The sequence below is a fragment of the Protomyctophum bolini genome (assembly GCF_963924005.1).
Source record: "Protomyctophum bolini genome assembly, chromosome: 23".
NCBI classification, from domain to species: Eukaryota; Metazoa; Chordata; class Actinopteri; order Myctophiformes; family Myctophidae; genus Protomyctophum; species Protomyctophum bolini.
Genome location: NC_137884.1, coordinates 7,977,601 through 7,991,928, shown reverse-complemented (window position 1 = coordinate 7,991,928; position 14,328 = coordinate 7,977,601). Strand labels below are relative to the sequence as shown.

Genomic DNA, 14,328 nt, shown 5'->3' with positions numbered 1-14,328 from the left:
CCTGGCTCTGACCAGACACATCATTTGGATTCACTCTAGCCTCGCGTAGCCAGCCTTCATCTGCCGATGCATATCGCCCCAGGCAGATTAAGTCTGGCCCCTCTCAATGCATATTGCCCCAGGCAGATTAAGTCTGGCCCCTCTCAATGCATATCGCCCCAGGCAGATTAAGTATGGCCCCTCTCTCTTTCAATGATTTTTATTTGATTTTCAATTGTTTGACATGGATCACATTGACGTACATAAAACCAAAACAAAACAAAACAAAAACAACAACCACATGCCAGCAAATAGTACAGAAATGTTGTCAGGTATACAGTTGGTACTTCATATATACACTTATAAATGTATACGTAAACGTATGGCCCCTCTCAATGCATATTGCCCCAGGCAGATTAAGTCTGGCCCCTCTCAATTGTGGGAGGACTTCACGGCCAAAGTGGTGACGAGCCAACCAGATTCGTCTGGAACCCGGCTATATCCAACTAGGGCCCAGTATGCAAATATGGGGCGGGACATTGCGAAACAAAATACTGAGAGGGACGAGACTAATATCCACACAGTGATATTGTATCACCATGCAAGGCTAGATTCACTCACACCTCCTCCCCAGTACAAGGCTAGATTCACTCACACCTCCTCCCCAGTAAAAGGCTAGATTCACTCACACCTCCTCCCCAGTACAAGGCTAGATTCACTCACACCTCCTCCCCAGTAAAAGGCTAGATTCACTCACACCTCCTCCCCAGTACAAGGCTAGATTCACTCACACCTCCTCCCCAGTACAAGGCTAGATTCACTCACACCTCCTCCTCCCCAGTAAAAGGCTAGATTCACTCACACCTCCTCCTCCCCAGTAAAAGGCTAGATTCACTCACACCTCCTCCTCCCCAGTACAAGGCTAGATTCACTCACACCTCCTCCCCAGTACAAGGCTAGATTCACTCACACCTCCTCCACCCCAGTAAAAGGCTAGATTCACTCACACCTCCTCCTCCCCAGTAAAAGGCTAGATTCACTCACACCTCCTCCTCCCCAGTAAAAGGCTAGATTCACTCACACCTCCTCCTCCCCAGTAAAAGGCTAGATTCACTCACACCTCCTCCCCAGTAAAAGGCTAGATTCACTCACACCTCCTCCTCCCCAGTAAAAGGCTAGATTCACTCACACCTCCTCCTCCTCAGTACAAGGCTAGATTCACTCACACCTCCTCCTCCTTGGTACAAGGCTAGATTCACTCACACCTCCTCCTCCTCAGTACAAGGCTAGATTCACTCACACCTCCTCCTCCTCAGTACAAGGCTAGATTCACTCACACCTCCTCCTCCCCAGTATAAGGCTAGATTCACTCACACCTCCTCCTTGGTACAAGGCTAGATTCACTCACACCTCCTCCAAGTCTGGACTTCGGCCCATAGGCAGAGAGTATGCGGAGGCTGACCGAGCCGGGCCAATCAGTGACTGCGTTTCAACTGCTGTGCCGTACAACAGTGAAAAGCAGCCTCTTTATTGGTCCATGTGTATACTATATGGTGACGTAACATACATGCACGGTACTTTCAAAACAAGAATGGCTGCCCTCGACGCAACAAGTTTAAAAGTTTCCACAGAAACGATAAGAACAGCTCTAAGTGCAGTTATTTCAGATATAGACTATATCTGACATAGCTCGCTCACATAGAAAGTAGAAACTAAACACCTTGTTGTTTTTTAGCACGGTGTGGTAGTTCACCCTGCCACTGACACTAACTTTTAACAAATGGGGTTGAATTATTCTTGTTTATTTGGCAGAGGACCATATCCGTTTGACTTTATATATTGTGTGATTGTTGGTTGGTTGATTGATTGACTGATTGTTGGCTCCAGAGTAGGGAACATACCAACTGGGTTTCCATATAGGGAACATGCCTGTCTCTGATTATAATTAATTATATTATTATGTGGGAATTTGGATGAATAATATGTGACACTTTAAATGTGAAATGTGATGTCTCTGGACATTGAGAATGCAGAACTGGATGATTGTGGAATCAATTCAGGTTTGGTATGGTCCAGTGGGGAGGGGCTTAGCCTGTATAAGTAGGGAGACATGCCACTGCCTGGCAGTCACTGAAGGACTGTTGAGGTGAGAAGACCTGAGGGCCAAAGCTGACCAGTTAATGTTTGTAAATACTTTTGTTCTTCATTTTGATCACTGGTCGTCTTTAAAAAAAGAAAGGTGACCATTAACAATTTCATCTCTGCAACCAAGGACTCTGTCTGGCAGTTTCTCCAGGTTTTTTTTTTTTCTTCCGTTTTGGCTTTTTTCCCCCTACCTGTGTCTTTTTATTTCGGCAAACACTACCCACACTATAAGTGAAAGTGTGACATTTGGAGGTAATGTTTGCTGTGCTTGGGTGGGTCCTTCTGACCACCCATCCCCCCTAGTGGAGTTGTTCATTCAGTATGACGTGGTTGCCTTTCTACGCCAGCTTCATCGATGATGACGGGACCATATGGCCATGGGGGGGGGGGGCGTGGAATTGGTGGACATCTCGTTGGCTGGCGTACCTCCTCCATTTTGCGTTTGTTCCCCCTCAGCCTACGGGCCTCGGCGACAGCTGCAGTCTCTGTTCCTCTCCCTCCCAACATCTTCCGGCAGGCGTTGATCTCCATGTCCAGGAGAGCTGTGCGCTGAGGGTCTCCATGCGGACCTTGGGTCAACTCGCCATGGGTGGCAGAGATGGCGTCGCCCTTCCTCAACGCAGTCTGCTGAGAGTTTTCAGTATTTTTCCAGTTTGTGCTATTTTTCACTACTCACACTAAATTTAAAGTGTGACATTTGGTGGCAGTTGTGGGATGGCCACCCGGAGGAAGGTTCCCATGGTGGGAAAGAGGGATCCAAACCAGAAGAAAGTGAGCCAAACCAGAACCAGCAGAGCCTGATGTGGAGTATCAAGACTGGGAGGATGGGGGGGCAGTCGTCCCGGCCTCGCCGTGCAGTACCGCCCAGCAGGAGACGGTTGGTCTGCTGCGACAATTGGAGTGCAAAGCGGGACCAAGAAGGACTACTGGTGGGGGACATGCAACGCATAAGGGCAGCCAGTCAGCCACCTACACCAGGGCCCACCCTTCAGTCCAAGCAGGGGGAGCGCAGCCTCCCCAAGAACACTCTGGCATCAGACAGCAGCACCAGTACCACAGCAGTCTGGCCAAGGCCTCAGACTGCCCTCTGTTTGGTTACTGCTACTTACTCAGCAAGGAGGTGTTTTCCACCGTGGCTGCGCCAGGAGAGGGGGGAGGTAATGTGGCAGTTCACCCTGCCACTGACACTAACTTTTAACAAATGGGGTTGAACTTTGGGGGGGATGGGGGATCACATTTGTTTAACTATATGTATATTGTTTGAGACTGATGATTGATTGTCAATTGGCTCCAGGGTACCATACCAACTTGGTACAGCATTACCGACTGTGGGTTTGTGTGGGGAACATACCAACATTGGTTTTGTACATGGAGGACTCTTAAGTATCATTACTATGTGGATATTTTGGTTGATACACAATACATGTGTATTGAGAAATGTAATGTCTCTGGACATAGTGAAATTAACTGGTGTAATTGTGGTTTCAATTGACTATATTCAGAGCGTGGTCATCTTGCCAGCAAGGTGCTAACTAATTGTATTAAACAACGTAAAACTCACCAACATTGCAGCTGTACGGAAAGCTTGAATTATCCTCTTTCTATCCGCAAAGTGTTTGTTTCTTAAAAATCCACTGTAGACATGTTATGAGCTATGTACTTCCTAGTATGTATGGAAGCACTCGTTTTTAGTAAAGCAACCTCCTGCTGCCTCCTGCATTATGTGCAAATTTAAAACGGGTGGTACACCGGGCCTGTTGAGTGATATCCAACGTGCACTCCCAAACTCAAACTCTCTCGCACAGAATGTATTGACAAAGTAGCTCATAACGGTCTACGGTGGATTTTTATGAAACAACAGATTGAAAGAGGATAATTCAATCTCTCCATACAGCTGCAATGTTGGTGAGTTTGACGTTGTTTAATACAATCGGATAGGACTTTTCTGTTTGGATGAATGGGCTGTCTATGGGAAGTTGCACCTAGTTGGCACCTTGTTGGCAAGATGGCCGCGGTATGAATATCGTCCATAGCAAATCAGTCAATGTACTGTAGGACTGTGGCGGTGCAAGGACCTGGGGGGCCAATCTGTCCAGTTAATATCTGTGGATACTTTTGTTCTTCATTTTCGTCACTGTAAAAGGGTGAATAAAGAAAACCACTTCTCTGCATCCAAGGACTCTTGTCTGGAGATTTTTCAGTATTTTTTTTCCAGTTTGGGCTAATTTTCACTACTCACGCTATAGGTAAAGTGTGACAGTCTGGACTTCAGCCCATAGGCAGAGAGTATGCAGAGGCCGAGTGGAATAGTAAAAGAGTGGCGACACGCTTTGATCTCGCTGCAAAGCGGGTGTCTATGGGCTATAGTTCCAAACATTGCTCCCATGGCTGGAACTATCCCATTGAGATAGAATGAGCACTTCCGCATTCCATTGTTACAATGGGAGTCAACGCTAGTGTCTCCACTCTCATACTATTCCACTCGATGCGGAGGCTGACCGAGCCGGGCCAATCAGTGACTGCGCTTCAACTGCTGTGCCGTACAACAGTGAAAAGCAACCTCTTGATTGGTCCATGTCTATACTATATGGTGACGTAACGTACATGCCACGGTACTTTCAAAACAACAATGGCTGCCCTCGACGCAACAGGTTTAAAAGTTTCCACAGAAACGATAAGAACAGCTCTAAGTGCAGTTATTTCAGATGTATATAGACTCCCACTTTTCAAGCTGCCTATGGGACGGAAGTCCAGACTGATAACCGGGGAGGAAGCGAGAGTGAATCCACGCTATCGTTGTGGCCAAAGCCAGGCTAGGAATTCGCAGGTGCACTAACTTCCCAGTGGTGGACAACACTCATGGCAGCGCTTCCTCAAGGTGTGTTTCTGTTGAATACAAATAGCCCACACATAGGATATCTTCGCTAAGTAGTGGGACATTTAAAGGTGCGTTCATTTGCATCGGTGGAGATTTCTCAGGGCATTGGTCTAAGCAGATGTGGTATTATTGCTATTGGTCCAAAAAAAGTTGAGTTCCTACCCATGCTCAGACACTAGGGTGCACCATTGACAAACCTTTCAGAGATATAGTGCAGTATTTGGTGGTGACTAGCTTTGGGTGACACAAACTCTCCCACATGGATGGATTATTTGGAAGGGTGGATGGATGAAGATATGAAGGATGATTGTGAATCAAAGTTTGTGTGTGTGTGTGTGTGGGTGGGGGGGGGGGGGGGGTACAGAGGGACGACATGAAAGGACATTCTTTTATAGAGAAGCATAAGCATTTGTATCATGGGTTCACTCCTTCACTGGTTCTTCTGTTCTCTCCGTCAGACCCATTGGAGGTGAAGACGTCAGCCTCTGCCGAATGGAACAGCTCACACAGAGGTAAAGGGCTGTTTCTCAGTGGTGGAAAAGGTTAGCCAGTATACTGCGTAGATATTGGTCTGGTTGGGGAAGATTTATTTCCATGGGGCAGTTATACAAACGGATTCAAACGTCACAGCAAAATAGTCTCACTGGGCTCTGATACCAATCGGAGCCCAGTGAATGAGGAATTTTACGTCATAGTGTCAAATCGGCTTATTTTTTTAAAACTAAATCAAATGTTGCTGTCAAAATCAACACGTGTGTGTGTGTGTGTGTGTGTGTGTGGCAAGCACGTGCATGGCCATATTTAAGCAGGGATGTATAGTGATAAACTCCAGTAATGTGTTTTTGTGTGTGTAAGAACATATTAATGGCCCATTAACTGTGTGTGTGTGTGTGTGTGTGTGTGTGTGTGTGTGTGTGTGTGTGGCGCGTGTGCGTGCGCACGTCAAGACATTTTGGACAGTGGAAAGAAGACATCGCAGACGCCGAACTCGATGCTCGGCGACGCCGCGGTGTCGGACAGCAAAGCAGAGCTGGGTGGGTGAGTGTGATCCTCTCATTGTCACACATGGTGAACACAAGGAACATACCGTAGGCGCCAGAGGGCTCTGAATGTCGCCGCACTGTTTTGGGGTGGATGCCTCGGTCTATTCATTTATTTATTTTATTTAGTTTTTTCCCGACTGGCACTGCATGTGTATGCCATGGTCTTAGCACCGTTTCCATTTTGCTGTGCAATAGTCGTCGTGTATTGGCATTGGCATATTTGCACAGAAACAGCAGTTGCTCTTCTAGTCTCAACTGATCGAGGTGTCAGATGGACTAGCACACAACAATGCGAGTCACGGTGTTGCCGTCGTAACATTTAATCGTTGATTGGTCACCTTTCCAACGAGGTATAGATCGTATAAGGATCGAGTGGTGGAATGAGCAACACGGCTAAACGTGATATTGGTATTCTTCCTCACTTGCCTTAGTGGATTGGATGATTGCACTCTCACACTGTAAGAAGGGGAAAATAACACATATTGGTCATTTTTACACTTGGTGTTCGGGAACTCGGTATAGCCGGTGGAAGATCCAAAAGCAGCTGCAACAGCTTGGCACCATCCTGGTCACCAAACCTAGCCACATTTTGTTATGGGATCGCCACTGGCACCAGAATGTCATACTGATATCTCACTGCATTTGAGATTGCCTTCAATGATGACGACCTCAAGTTCTGTCTTGCCTGTGAGACAGATACTGCCCCATACCATACCAAGCTGTTTTGGCTGCATATGGATCTTCCACCCGCTAACACTGACTGAAACATTAATAAAGTGTAGAAAATTGCCAATATCTGTTGTTTTTTCCTAATTACTGTGTGAGAGTGCAATCATTCAGTCCAATCCACTAAGCAACTCGAAGCAAGGGTTGAATTGGAGGCGCTACCCACACGTTTATCTGTGTTGCTCATTCCACGAACACACAATCCTTACAATCTATACCTCGTTGTAAACGTGACTAATCAACGATTAAAATGCAATAAAATACAATACCAATTGGTATTATTAAAGGGGAGAAATAATGGACCAAAGTCAAGTTTCCGAACATTTGTTGCCGAGTTTACTTTAATTAATTGCTCATTTATTTATCATATTTATGAATGGATCAAAGCTGAAATTAGTAACATGTTCATTCAGAATGTCAGGCTGCATGGGTGCCCATGCATGTATGCCCATGTGCACATGTTTATGTGCATGTTTGAGGTGTTACATTAATGTTAATACAGAATATCACTATGTGCCTTGGGGCGATGCGCCATCTGGTGGTGATTCCAAAAATATACGTTTCATCTCTTGTCATAGAATCTCTTTGGCATATTATGAATTATGAATAGCTCTAGGTTGCTAAGAAACGGACACAACCGGAAATGAACATTTTGCCTGCCGCTCGCCTGGTCCCTGATGTTATCAGTATGGCCATATATTGGCATATAGCTTTGAGAAGAAAATAGTTCAACTTAAACTGTAGCAGTCCAACCCCAAATAAACCTTTTCCTCTTTGTTCTTTTCAGGGTTCGGTAATCGCTGCATTCAGCCAAAAGGACCCAGAGAACCTCCTGTAGAGTGGACATGATGGAACACACACACACACACACACACACACACACACACACACACACACACACGTGTACCTGTCAGCACTGTCATTGACTCTTCATGACTGGGTTGGTCTAATGGCAAGGCCTCAGATATTCATAGACACGCCTCCTTATGTAACAAGTGCCACAATGCAGAGGAAATGAACAGTGATTGGATGGAGGGCTTGCCCGTACGTGGGACAAAGCCTTCCTTTTCAACGTCCTGCTGTTGGAGAGGTCCACTTTTTTTCTGTTTCTTTTTTTTTTTTTTTTCTCAGGCGCTGATACGAGATCCGTTACGGTTTAAGGATGGTTCCTGTTTTTATTTGTATTTTTTTTAATCAATGTTTTATCTCTTGATATTTAAATCTCTTTGGGCTGAGCGAGGGTTGGGTTAACATATCGACATGATCTTGTTTTCTTTAATCATACACAGTACAATCATACGAGGAATGGCTTTTGTTTAAAAGGACTCGAGATTAAAAAGGTTTTTTTTACCTTCGACCACTTCCTTAAACGACCACGTTGAATGCTGCCAAGTAACTTGACGATACACTTTTCTGCTCCTTTTCAATAATTTTGAGGTCCAACTACAATCAATAAGTTATTGAAGGGAACATTTTTAATATACAAACTTGTTTTCTTTCTGACCCAAAAGGTTGATCCCAAAAACTGAAGCTCTGATGCAACTTTCTCTCCATTAAAGAAATATTCCACCATTATTATTTTTTGTCCACCTTTTATATCTCCGTGTCTTGATCAGTGCTGTATGTCGTGCGTCCGTCAACGCTCTGTCTTAAACAAAAAGCAACATGGATTGCCCACCTTTTGCTGTGAATTATGGGCAGACAGACACCAGACAGTAAAGCATCATACAGTATATACAGGATGCTGGGACCAGTGTTGTTTTCGTCGACTAAAACTATGACGAGAAATGTTCGTCGCCTACCTTTTTTCATTGACTAAATGAAAAGTAAGTTATGATGACTAAAACTAAGACTAAATATACTGTTGATTTTCTCAACAAATAAAAACTAGACGCTAGAAGCTCACAATGCGCCGCGCTGCAGCGCGTTGTGGGCATGTAGATCTGTTATTTGTTGAGTGTAAAGTCAGCCAGTACGACGGCATCAAGGCCCGCCAAAATGCATTTTAGTCGACTAAATCACCTGTAGATTTTAGTCGACTAAAACTAGACTAACACTAAAACATTCCGGGTGACTAAAACTAAATGAAAAAGTTTCAAGAACCTACGACTAAAACAAAAATCTAAAGTTGCTGCCAAAAACGGCACTGGCTGGGACCGACAAACTAATTTTTCTCCCTGACCAGTGTTGCATGCAATCATAATCTTTCTTTTTTTCTCATTAGTCACCTCAGTTAATGTCACAAACTTGACCATGGAGCAAATGACCTTTCATGAATTCATATAGACAACAACGCTAATAGCTTATACGACGTTAACTGAAAGTGCAGGCTTTTCTTTCATAAAACCAGGAATCATTCTTAAAAGTGTAGGTCGTGTCACGTAAAGCGGCCGACGACCTGATCAGTGCCGAAGTGCGAGTGAACTGCCACCAGAGAGGACCTCCGCCTCTTAACTGCTGAGTAACAATCTACACCCTAACGAACACCCAGGCGTTGATAATCTATTACCCATGATGCACCTCTTCTGCTGGGTGTCTGTCAACGGGTTGCCAGGGTTTTCTCTCTCTCCGTCTGTCTATCTGTCTGTACTGGTGCTACTTTACAAATTTACAAAAAACTGCCATAGAAATAGAATGCATAAAACTGACCCACACTACTAAGTATTCATCTCTGGTGATTTATTTGTTCTCCTTTCTGCTGGAGCCGTACATTCACACAGTTTTGGCCAAATGTCTGTGGCTTTCAGTTGTGTGTGTGTGTGTGTGTGTGGTGTGTGTGTGACAATATAAATTACATGACCAAAATAGAGTCACCTAGTTGTCAACTGGAGCATATCGGCGGCTTATGACTAAACGAGTGATCTTAAACTCCAGTGTTTTGGGGGGGTCGCCCCGAAAAGTCACGGGCGAGGTGTACTGTACTAAGCCCTGGACTATACATTTCCATTTTGTATGTCCTTTAAACAAATGCAGTAGGTAAGTAGATCGGAGAGAGGCTTATTGTCGATATCAGTCAGAGCCCTGTTGCGATCAACGGGTGAGTGAGTGCTCTAACACGACTGAGCTATACCCTGACAAATGTAGTATTGCTATTTAAAGTCGGTATGTTTCCAAAGGCATGATTGATTTTAGTTTATTGGTTGATCCTCTCCAGAGTTTGGGCCAAACTGTGTATGTGTATATATAGTGCTCTGTGCTGGGACCACCAGTCTGCCTTATTACCTCCTGTCACAAAAACACTGCTTTTGTTCTCTTAAAAGTCTGTATTGCTCAGTGTCTCTTCATCTGACTTCTGCTCATTCCTTTACTTTCTTACTGTATTTACACTTAATCTGTTCTTGTGTGTTTTCCCTGTTCTCGTCAGGAAAATAAATATGCTCCTTCATCGCTTTTTCCCCCCTTTCCTCCTCATTTTTCTCGCTCCTCTTTACAGCCTTCAGAAGAAAAAACATTTCTGAAAAGGAAAACTGACATAATTTAGCTTCAATAATGTGTAGTTTGAAGTTTACGCAACACACCACCTCCACTGTGTGTGTGTGTGCATTTGAACTCTGACCTCCAAAATACAGACTCCACTATCACGTTTAAAACGGGAGCTTCCATCACTCTTCAACTGACAAGCTTCAGCTCACAAGTATTTCTATTTGACAGTTTCCGTGCTTCTGATAATATGTTCTATCTAGAAAGACAAGAACAGGACTACAATTATTACCTCCCCCATCCTCGGTTGATCTAACTCCTCCATCCATTGCTACCGTAACAATATATATGCATTGTTTTTATAAAATATAAGTGTACAGGGCAATTTAGCTATATAATATTCCAGACACTTTTTGTTGTTGCTGCTGCTGTCTCTTGAATATTCTTATTTTAACCGAAGATGTAAGAAAGTCTGTGCATGTATGGCGACCATTTCTCCCTTCCTCAGCATCGATCTGCTCCAAACTGTAAATTATTCTGCTGACCTTTTTCCTCCTTTGTGTTTGTTTGTTTTTGTAGGTTTTAGTTATTTTTTATGTTCATATTATTTGTTTTAAAAAGTTTAACTAATATAAGTGGTCGTCAGAACCACCAAATGCCCCTCAAGATGGCTACAAGTCCCTGATAAGATATTATTATTATTATTATTATTATTAATTATAATAATGTTCATGATAATATTAATTATGGTATTTTTTGTAAATGTTATTTTAAAAGTTATTTTTGTATAGGCGATTGTTGGTTGTGTCACACGTCCGCTGTCCCCTGCTCCACACACAGACACACTCACACACGCACACACACACACACACACACACACACACAGACGCAATACTACTAAATTACACTCTTAACTTCCCTCCTTTCATTTGTATACAAGTAGGCCTACCTCTATATCTCATTGCTCCTTGTGTCAGTTGGACACGGCTGTTTTAAAGCGCCTCCTCCTCTCCACTCAACTTTAATCCATCTAAATATGGGATCATTTGTTAAAGATGAGGCAGAAGAGAAAGCTGCCAGCATTTCTCTTTCTCTTAGTTTCCCTTTCTCATTATCACTCTCCTCTTTGTCTTTGTTTCTCTGACTACTAAGTGTGTGTGTGTGTGTGTGTGTGTGTGTGTGTGTGTGTGTGTGTGTGTGTGTGTGTGTGTGTGTGTGTGTGTGTGTGTGTCTCAGTATGTCCACCTGTGCCATTAAGAGAGAACTCAACCTCCCTTTTCCCATTCCTCCAATCATCATCAGCTCCACACACACACACCTTTGTATGTTGCAGAAATCAATCAGTAAAAATGAGAGATATTTAAGTGAAAATGTTGAATTCTCTGTTTTTTTTTCTTTGAGAAGTTGTGGTTGTCTGTCGGCAAGAGAAGACACATGCAGGGTACCCCATCTGAATTTAGATTATGTTCTACTCGCACACATTGGGTATTCCCTGCTGCTCGTTTAGACGTGTACTGTACTACTGTAGTACATATTAATTATGACTAATTTCCTGCATGCATTCAACATAGTGTTTAGCAGTCATGGTTGGAGCCTGGAGGCATGGCAGCCTGGCAACTTGTGGCAAGTTTTTGCATTTTTAAATCCTGGGTTCAATTTATGTTGAACATCAACAAAACGTTTTTATTACAAAGAAATGTGCAGCAGACTTTTAATAGGAAGTTAGTTCCTAGAAAGTACAGTTCAATTATAAACCTTATAAATCCTCTTAGCAGACCTTGTGTCTGCTAAGAGGATTTATAAGTAACCCAAGAAAGCACTATGGCTTGTTTCCTTTGGCGTAACTTGGCTTCATCATATTCAAAATAATCATCTGAACATTTAATGACAAATAATAAAAAAATATCTTTATTTATAGCATCTTTCATACATAAAATACAACCCAAAGTGTTTCACATAAAACAGTGGAATGCTGAAAAACAAAACAACAAAACAGCAATACAAGACAAAATATATACAAATTAGCAAATAAAAATAGCAATACAAAATAAATAATTGTAAGGAACATTGTATCAGAACATTGAATATGAACACAAGATAAATCTAAACAAATGCCAAGTTGAAAAAATAAGTTTTCAACTCTCTCTTAAAAACAGCAAGCGAGGTCGCCCTTTTAAGGTGCAGTAGTAGTGTGTTCCACAACTTGGGGCCATAGACCCAGAAAGCGGCCTCACCGGTGTTCCTATGTTGAGCTTTGGGTAATTTTAAAAGAAGAGTGGATGAAGACCCGAGTGTTCTAGTGGGAACATAAAAATGTATGGAATCCTTAATATACGAAGGTGCCAGGTTATTAAGTGCTTTATAAACAAATAAAAGCGCTTTAAAATCTATTCTAAATGATACTGGTAACCAATGTAGTGTTGACAGGACTGGACTGATGTGATCTCTTCTTCTGGTATTTGTTTAAATTCTAGCTGCCGCATTATGGATTATCTGTAAAAGAAATATATATTTTTTTTGGGTAATCCTGTAAAAATGGAGTTGCAATAATCTAGTCGGCTTGTGATAAAAGCATGTACAAGTACTTCTGCATCTCTCTGATTTAAAAAAGGTCTTACTTTAGCCATGTTTCTTAAATGAATAAAAGCTGTTCTTGTGACCTTACTAAAATGAGAATTAAAATGTCTGAGTCTAAAGTCACACCCAGGTCTGTGACCTCTGTTTTGACATGTCTAGCCAGGGATCCAAGCATTAGCTGTACCTTTTCTTTGGCGCAATAAAGCATTACACTTGTTTACAAGAGGGTCCACCTTTTTTCAAGTGTTCCGTTCACCTCCACCATCTGTTTTCTACCATCCAGCTCACTGATGTGCTATCAAAACCAATCGCTTTTAGCTTGTTAACCAGTATGGAGTGGTTCATGGTGTCAAAGGCCTTTTGGGGTTCCAGCATGACCATGCCGCAGCATTTGCCAGCATCCACCTCATATTTGATGTGGTCACTCAAATAGAGGAGGCATGTGTCAGTGGAGTGGGATGTCAATCAAGGACTCTAAATGGTCAAACAAGTTCACACTCCGCCCTCAACCCTCAAACAGCCCTCTAAGGCCCTTAAAACTAGGCTCCAGACTTCCCAAAACAAACTGGTCAGGCTACTACTTGGCCTCACTCCCCGAACCCACCTCACCCCTGCCCACTTTGATAGGCTGGAATGGCTTAGGGTCGACGACAGCACGAGTACAGCATCTTGCAATGGGTCTGGTCCACAAGATTCGATACAACACCAAGATATACCCATGTACCTCTGTCTAAATACTTCCTTAATGTCAACAAAGTCCACACCCACAACACCAGAGGAAGTTCAACAAACCATGTGCAACCCCTATTCGGCACAATCTTGAAAAAAGGGACTAAATTAATTTCGCTGCTATGCCACCAGAATGTGGAACGCCCTACCAACAGTCATTAAGACATGCAAATCCCTTGACTCCTTCAAAACCGCCCTCAAAGGGCACCTATGGACGGCTGCAATTCGAAACTGTATATGTTTCTTTTCCCTTTTTACCTCTATGAGTTCCTGTTTTGACTATATAGTTGTGTATATTCGTATGTCTCTAATTGTTTAGATGAATTGAAAATGGTGGGCCCTATTGTAAATGTGTAAATGTGTAATGCTTTATGGTATCGTCCACTCACAGTTAACAGTTGTTGTATTGAGTTGTAGGCCTACTTGAAATGTACTGAAATTCTGCAAACTGTTAATAAATCAAAATCAATCAATCAAGCCCCCCCCCCCCCCCCCCCCCCTCCCAGCCTGCTCAGTCAGTGTTGCCATGTCCGCTTATTAAAGCGTATTTTTCTGTAAAGTTGCTTATATGTACTTGTAGTTGGCTAGTTGCAGAGCTATTTTAAATTTCTATTGTGATTAGGCTATTTTCATTTAAACAAGGTAAGCGAAGAACCTATAGCACCCTGCAGCGAGTCTGAAGCGGTGCTGGGTGACTCTCCGGAGAATGGCTCGCTTCTTTTGGGCTTGTTCTCATAGACCTGATTATGGAAGTCAGTCAGGTGCAAAAATTAAAAATAATAAATACCAAAACTTTAATAATAAATAGGCTACTGCAGTGGAGTAAAAATA

The 14,328-nt window shown here is 43.0% G+C and overlaps 1 protein-coding gene across 3 annotated transcripts in view; it reads left to right on the top strand.

Moving 5' to 3' along the window:
• LOC308311300 (tyrosine-protein phosphatase non-receptor type 12-like) overlaps window positions 1–11,326 on the top strand; it is a 58,073-nt gene extending 46,747 nt beyond the window's left edge. For 2 of the 3 annotated variants that reach the window (XM_080757963.1, XM_080757961.1), the window contains 3 exons: window positions 5,461–5,514; window positions 5,950–6,036; window positions 7,559–11,326. In XM_080757963.1, the coding sequence (XP_080614089.1) occupies window positions 5,461–5,514; window positions 5,950–6,036; window positions 7,559–7,620 (203 nt within the window). In that variant the 3' untranslated portion in view covers window positions 7,621–11,326. Of the gene's footprint in view, window positions 1–5,460; window positions 5,515–5,949; window positions 6,041–7,558 lie in introns of all 3 variants that reach the window. The other variant, XM_080757962.1, reaches the window with a different exon arrangement.
• Window positions 11,327–14,328: the final 3,002 nt, after the last annotated feature.